Source organism: Thermobia domestica, chromosome 5 (assembly GCF_964235325.1).
Source record: "Thermobia domestica chromosome 5, izTheDome1.hap1.1, whole genome shotgun sequence".
Classification (NCBI taxonomy): Eukaryota; Metazoa; Arthropoda; class Insecta; order Zygentoma; family Lepismatidae; genus Thermobia; species Thermobia domestica.
In genome coordinates this window covers 287,545,636-287,553,792 of record NC_137458.1, presented here as the reverse complement: position 1 = coordinate 287,553,792, position 8,157 = coordinate 287,545,636, and the positions used below count along the sequence as shown (strand labels likewise).

Genomic DNA, 8,157 nt, shown 5'->3' with positions numbered 1-8,157 from the left:
TATCTTGAGTGTTATTGTAGTTGTTACTAGCTGTTCTTATTCTAGTTGATCTACTTCCCTCATGTTCCGTTCATGCGATCGAATGAAGTTTATTCTTTAAAAAAAAAAAAAAAAAAAAAAAACTATCTCACACTTATCGTATTTTACCACACGCTGGTGTTTCATAGTAGGAAATATAATAAAAGTGGTTTGTGGACCTCGTATGAAATGAGAATTGCACACAGACTGCAGCATGTAACGTCAAATCGATGTATGCGTTTGCAAGTTGTACAGATGATCTTCATATACATCGACTTTCAAATCAACCAATAAAACTTGATATTAGTTTTCAACCTCGAGGCTCGAGTTAAACTTCTGTTAAAACCATTCAGTTCTTTCTAAATAGAAAAAATCAGTGTCTAGTTAAAATTCAGAACACTAATTATACTGTATTTCAACTAATAAGCTCGTAATCAAAAAGAAATAATTACTTCATTTAAGGCATTCATTAAACTTCATTGTTTAAACATATTTGAAAATAATTTTTCAGTGTGCGGTTTATCTCTTTTAGATTAGTTTCTTATTTTCACGCGTTAGATATACAAATGTATAAGTAATATAGAAATTAAATAACTAAAGAACCATGTCACTAATTGTGTAAAAAGTCGATATTATAAAATTTGAAAGTGACTATGTTTGTCATTGAGGAACTGCTGACCGATCTCGATCAAATTTTTGACGTAAATGCGGTTCTATCCTGGGAGTGCTTTTAGTTATTCACTTTGACGGTAGAACTTAGGGGAGGGGTAGTTATACAAAGATAAATACAACTTAATAACTCTTGAACCAACCTACCAATCTCCATACAATTTTCAACATAGATGAGGTTTGTGCCTGAGGTGTTTTTTATTATTTCATTCTGACGGATCAACATAGGGGAGGGGGAGGAAAGGGAGATATACTAAAATCAATGTATATAAAAATAAAAGTGATAGTGTTCGTGAGTTAATAACCCTTGAACCACCTGATCGATCTCAATCAAATTTTCAACATAGATGAGATTCGGGCCGGGAAGATTTTAAATATTTTTACTTTGACAGTAGAACCTAGGGGTATTGGGGAGAAGGGAAGGGGATATTTATATATAAAAATAAATAAAACTTAACTCTTGAACCAGCCAACCGATCTCGATGAAATTTTCAACATAGATGAGTTTCCGGTGTGGGATGGTGTTTATCCATTTACTTTGACGATAGAATTTAGGGGGGATAGGAGGAGATATATAAAAATAGATGAAATTTAATAACTCTTGAATCAACGGAGCGATCTCCATCAAATTTACATCCTACATGAAGTGTAAACCTGAAATGAATTTTATCATATCACTTTGACGATGTAATTTAAAAATATGGAAGGGAAGAGACATTTAAAATGATCGAAAATGACCGATACTAATGTCGAATCCATAGTTTTCGGTGTCTCTGAAATGAACACTAACACGTTCGATGCTTTCTAAATCCAAAATCCCACTTTCACTCTTCCCAGTTACGGGGCTGAATTTGGATTTAGAAAGCATCGAAAATGTTACTGTACTTATATGACACTTCTGATGCCGTTTAACTCAAAATTCAGCCTCGCAACTTGGGGGGGGGGGGGTAGGCGAGGGGAGAGATATATAATATGATCGAAATAACCAATATCGGTGTCGAATTCATAGTTTTCGTCGTCGCTGAGATAAACAATGACACTTCCGATGCCGTGCTCCGCAACTAAGAGAGGGGAGAGGGATACATAAAAATCATCGAAAATGAGAGATATCAAAGAGCGCTTTAGTTATAATAAAACGTGACTGACTAACTTAACATATTACTATTTTTTTCTTAATTTAACCCAGCGAAGTGAGTAATTGATGCTAGTATTAAATAATTTCCATGTTGTCTCAAATTTGCATACAAGGGGGCACGGTGCTCGGTGGTGGAGTGCTTATCTCTGATGCGTAAGGTCCCTGATTCAATCCTCGTCCAAGTAAGTTTGAAGTGTACAGCATCGTGTCCTTGAGCTTTCTCGTGGTACTTCCGTTTCTTCCAACTTGTACGTTTCACTAATTTTTCCATCGTCATTCACTGCTTTAATCATTGTTTTCCTTATTCTAAAGAATATAATCTGGATGTTAAACTGAAAAAAAGATCTTCAGTTTGTATATATTGACGTGGACATAAAATAAAATGAATGATTTAATTTTATTCACCCTCGTTTACATACTTGAGGGTAATTAGGTCAAATTAAAGAGAAGGAATAATTTTAAAGCTATTAGTGGAAGACAGAAAGGGAAAAACGCCGGGAAAACTTACAGCTACGATGTTGTCCAGATCAAACTTTTGTAGTCTGGGGTCGAACCAGGATCCCTTTCACTTAATCGATGTGCGAACTACTACTTCACCTTATATTGTCACAGAAAGTAAGTACATTCATTCAAAGTAGAGCGATTTTGATCTACGAGAATCAGCTGAAGATGAACCTTTACCTCATTAAAAGTGAAGGTAAAACAGCGTTTAGAATGTTCGGTGACTTTCAAGGGCTAAAACAAAATGAATGATTAAGTTTTTTAACGAAAAACAAATAAAATCTGGAATTGTTTACAATCAATTCTTCTACAGATGGTTCTCACCTTTCCAAAGAACTCCACGATTTACCTTCAATGATCGCTCTTTCTTTCTTCTCGATGAGCAATAGTTCGGTTGGTTGGTTACATTAAAGTTTAACATAATTTTCAGGACCGAGACTAAATGAGATACATGAGATAAGGATCTATTGTTTAAGATGGAACAATCATAATGTATCCAAATTTCAAAAGTCTGCAACTTAAACCAAACCTAGAACCAAGTGCACCAAAGGGGCGGGTGCTAGACTAGCACGGAAAATAAAATGAAATGAAATCTTTAGTTTTACGTCCCACGGTAAGCCGGTTAGGCTAAAAGAGACGATGATGACGAGAAAGGAATGAAAATGGTAGAATGAAGAAACTTGGAAGAAACGGGAGTACCCCGAGAAAACCCACGAGCACGGTGTTTCTCCACCACAAAGTTCACACGGCGCCAGCTGGGATCAAACCAGGGACCCCAAGCACCGGAGGTGAACGCTCTACACTGAGCCACCGCGCCTCCAGACTAACAGGAAGGGCTACGATAGTTTGGTATCCAGCTATTCATTGTTCCGCACTTTACAGATTCCTTATTATACAAGGTTTTCAAATACCATTACAAACATCAAGATTCACACTTTCTGCTATTAAAAATGTGATCAGTTTGCATTGTTTAAGTTACGTTTACATTGCATACACTCTTAATTATATTTTCCGAGTTACACATGCAGGGCAACTGAACGTAATACTCTTAAATTTAGGATATGTTGACACTTTATTCTGGAAATTCGATTGAAATTTGATGAAATGCAAGTTGCAATGTTTATCATATAAAACTTGATATTAATATCAATGTTTATCATATAAACATAAAATCATATAAACATTGATATTACATATTGATTTCCTGGAATCACTTAGGTTTAGGCAAATGAAATTTGGGATTTACAGTAGTTGAAACTGCATCTCCACAGACAATATCTTTGAAAAATGTTAACAGCGAAAACAGCCTGTATATCATCATTAGCAATTTAGACTTGCTGTTCGGACCCACGGTGCTCAGTGGTAGCCCTCACAATTGGTCTAGTGGCTTACGCACGTGCGTTTGGTACATGAGTCCGAAGCTCAATTCCAGATGATCTCATCTTTGAAATTTCAACTATTCAACAATTCTTGAACTTCGTGTATGGAAGTTCCTAGCAGTTGAAAAAAGTAATGAGTCAGGAAGTTCTTTTTTAAAGTAAAAAAGAAGAAAGAAAGTAGTAGAGTGCTCATCGCTATCTGTAAGGTGCCTTGGTCAATCCCATTTCGCGCTGGATGTAATTTCAGAGGTTAACCCGTTTCATTCCAACTTCCTCATACAAAAATATTATTCATTTACCATCAACACATCTTTAACCTGCGTAACACAACCGCTGAAAGGGAAAGATTTAAATTTAAACATCGCAGCTTTTCCTACAAACCTAGTAACACATGTTTTGAACTTCACTTTAAAAAATTCTGAGCACCTTCCTGGCTAAGCTTTTAGAACATTCGCCTCTGTCGTAGGACATCCGGGTTCGATTCCCGGCAGTAGCTCATGTATTTCGGATTCCACGTTAATCAGTAAATCGCGTTTCATATAGTCTCGCTGCTGAAAGGGACGTTAAACTCAAAATTAACTCAGCTAAAAATTGTGGTGATAGTAGAGAACAAACTTTCATTGCTCGACTTAATTTAAATAACTTCTTTATTGTTTGTTCCATATTTATGAAATAAAATGAAACATTTCAATTTAATGTATTTCAGTTTAACGTTTAGGTTATGCCCTTTAGGCTATGGGAGACGGATGATTAGGGCAAGGAAAAAATGGTAGAACGAGAATTGGTTGGGCATAGGAGTATCCTGAGTATACCCATGTACAAAATGTTGTCCACCAGAAACTTTCTGGACAGAGATCGAACCAGGGACCTTATATACAAGAGGTAAGGGATCTATTAATGAGGTATCGTGCCTCCAGTTCCATAGTTAAATTAAGGCTTGATCACAACAAATTATCATATATATATATATATATATATATATATATATATATATATATATATATATATATATATATAATAAGTGTAAGGAAAGTATGTAACAATTAAATTAATTAGCTTCAGTATCGTAATGTTCTACCTAGAATGCAAGATTATCTAGATATATCAATTAATTCTCAGTTTTGTTTCTTTCAGATCACGAGTAATTGTTAGAAACTTGGGAATAATTATTGGGTAAAAGTTATTGTCTGAAGGACACTGAATAAAATTAAACTATCAAATAAACTCTCATCTGAAAGTGTTAATATGAAAATCACAATGAATATTATGTTATGGCTTGTTTTGTTCTGTATGCTTATTATTCGATCACGAGTGGCCACTGCGATTTGGAAGGACGAAGATCAAAGGTGCAATTTCGTCCATTCTTCAGATTACTATAGAATTACTTGTGACAATAATTTCACAGCAATATTGATTACGAGAGAGATTATTGAGGTGTTCAGATTTATATGTTTAACTAACTCTGGTATCCATATTCCTAGAAACATTTTTCTACCGTTCAAAGATATCACAAATATAGGAAAGAGGGATAAAACACTAGAATTTCTGAATTGTAATATAAACAGCAGGTTCACAGCTGAATTTACGAAGTTTAATAACTGTTTTAACCAATCAAGTCATAATGTAAATACGAATTTGATTCTAAAGGCTAGTAATAGGTCTAATATGTCATTAGAATTTGGTGATAAAACCTTATATAAGCTCTTTAATTGTGGAGTTAACTCTTCTCGAATTACAAGTATTACAATATCGTACCCACACATTAGCGGTTTACGCAGTGGTATTTTTCCCGAAACGATCTCAACACTGATTCTTACGGACTCACATCTATCAGAAATACCTGAAGATTTATTACGAAACCTTACGAATTTGTGGGAATTGAAAATTACTAAAAATAAACAACTCAAAAATTTACCTCCATATATATTTAAAGACGTTATTAGTCTTCAATCTTTAATTTTAAGCGAAAACAAACTACAAAGGATTGATCCAAAATGGTTCAGTACGCTGATTCAGCTAGTTCAACTGGATTTATCTTATAACGAAATCAAATCAGTTTCAAGTAATAATTTTATTTCTCTCTCAAGTTTAGAAATATTGAATTTAAATAATAATCCATTGCAAACATTCCCTGGGAATGCAATTGACAGTGAAATTGATTCTTTGGGTCTAGATCTCAGTTTTACTCAACTATCTTTCAGTGAGGATAACTGGTCACCCACTTTTCCTAATCATACTTTTGACAAATTAAATATATCGAATAATAAATTAACTCTAGTGAATCTGACATTTAAAGAAGTTTGGATTCTTTCGATCTCACACAATTATGCTCCAAACATTACGGATAATATAAACATCTATAACTTAGACTGGCTGCGTATAATGGAAATGAGAAATTGCGCAATTAAATATGTTTCACCTGAATTTATGAAAGGTAAGAGTTACTTATCTAAGCTTGATTTAGGTGAAAATTTAATACATGATCTTCCAGATGATTTCTTTTATAACAACAAATATCTTACAATACTCTGCCTTGATCACAACAGACTATCAGAAGATCATCCAAAAACATTTAATCTTCCAAAACTTAAAATTTTGAACTTAAGTTGCAACAAATACACTTCGATAGGAGAAAGAACATTTAAAAATTTACGTTCTCTTGAAAAACTTGAATTACAAAACAACTTAATATACAACATCAAAGAAACTTCCTTTGCTCCTTTAAAATACTTAAGATATTTAGACTTAAGTATTAATCAAATTGAATACCTTCCAGATTTGTGTGATCACGATGTTCTTAGGCATTTAAACTTGAGTCATAACTCCATTCGTTCACTACTTTCTGAAGGATCTGGGTCTTGTAAAGACTTCTCATTTAATAACATTAGTATGCGTTGGATACATATCTTATATATTCCAAGCAATCTCGAAATACTTGATATGTCGTTCAATGAAATTACGAATTGTTCTGATGTAATTACTTCAAGAAGGTATTCAAATGTAAAGTTAACGGTTTTAAATCTGAGAAACAACCAATTGGACGGATGTGGAAGCTTTCAAAATTATCATTTCGTCATAACAGTTGACGATTCATTTGACATTTCAAACAATAATTTCTCTGTTTTTCACCCTATATGGAGACAGTGGAGAAAACTCCGTTTACTTAATATGTCTAGTAATAACATAGCACAACTCTCTACACATGATTTCGTATACTCTTCGCGGGATCTACAAATAGATCTCAGATACAATAATATAAAACATATAACTTTAAATGATAGAGATTTGGAACCTGTAATTGAAGAAGCAGATTATAACGTTCATTTGTATATTAATACTATGTCATTGCACTGCGATTGTAATGTAATTAACGTGATAAGGTTCCATCAAAGTGATGTCACAATAGTTCAAGAGAAGTCAAGTGTAGCAAATATTTCGCAAAGTAGTTTAATGTGTGATTCACCGCATCCTGTGAGTGGAAAATTTTTAGAAGAGACTGAGGATTGGACTCTCGAACAATTGTCACTTGTAGGGTTGTGTTTACTGTAAATTGTGTTTTCAGTTAGTACCTTAGGTCAAGAAAAAATGGCAATTAATTAATAGCACTTCAGAAATGCATGTAAACTCCGAACAACTATTTAATACGATTATGTTCAAATATATTTATGGCTTTCTATAAAGACGTATGTGTATTTTTGAAGACAGAACAGTAAAATAAAGATAAATACTTTTACTACTAGAACTTCTTTTGATATTTTGAACATAAAGTTTGAATTTAAATTAAATAAGTTATCATAGTATTGAGTTGGCATGATTGAAATTTCTCATTTGACGTTTCAAGGGAAACAAGAATATAGAGGGTCTCAAGGTACACGCACAATGTTACATATTTTGTGCTTGTTCAGAAAACAGGCTGGTGTTCCTCGTTAGTCAGAAGGTAATGTATTGTTGAACAGTCTTGCAAAACTGGACTAGGAAGAGGACTCGATATAAATAAACATGTACGCCGCAGAAATATCAGTAGTGTCTTTTAGCCTGACCTGATGAATAACTAATCATACAAAATTTTGTGAGGTGATACAATATTGAAAATTAAGCTCCAACTACCATAAATAATATGTTCTGTAGAGCTCTTCGGGCACATGGAGCTCTTCGGGCAGTCTCTCGTGAAAGAGTGAAGCATACACCATTCTACTGTCATTCAGAGTTTCTGCGTAATGGATAAAGTGAGAATGATAGTCTCATTATGGTACATGAGTTAACATTGACAAACAACGATCCCGTCTGTAGTTCAGTTCTCTTAGTACACGGAACGAACAGAAGTTCTCCATTTGATTGTCACTCCTGTTGAAAATTGGGTGTGATAGTACAATTTCAAATTAATAGTACATCTTTTCACATTGGAATCAACATCTAGAGCATCTACCAAAATTGCTCTTTCACCCATAAACATTG

The 8,157-nt window shown here is 33.9% G+C and overlaps 1 protein-coding gene across 1 annotated transcript; it reads left to right on the top strand.

Moving 5' to 3' along the window:
* Positions 1–6,084: 6,084 nt before the first annotated feature.
* Positions 6,085–7,286, top strand: LOC145685582 (uncharacterized). The gene has a single exon (XM_081757969.1). The coding sequence runs from the start codon at positions 6,085–6,087 to the stop codon at positions 7,249–7,251; it is 1,167 nt and encodes a 388-aa protein (XP_081614095.1). The 3' UTR covers positions 7,252–7,286.
* Positions 7,287–8,157: the final 871 nt, after the last annotated feature.

What these genes read in the sequence shown, in the direction of transcription:
- LOC145685582 (XM_081757969.1), top strand. Translation starts at nt 6,085, where the DNA reads ATGGAAATGAGAAATTGCGCAATTAAATATGTTTCACCTGAATTTATG.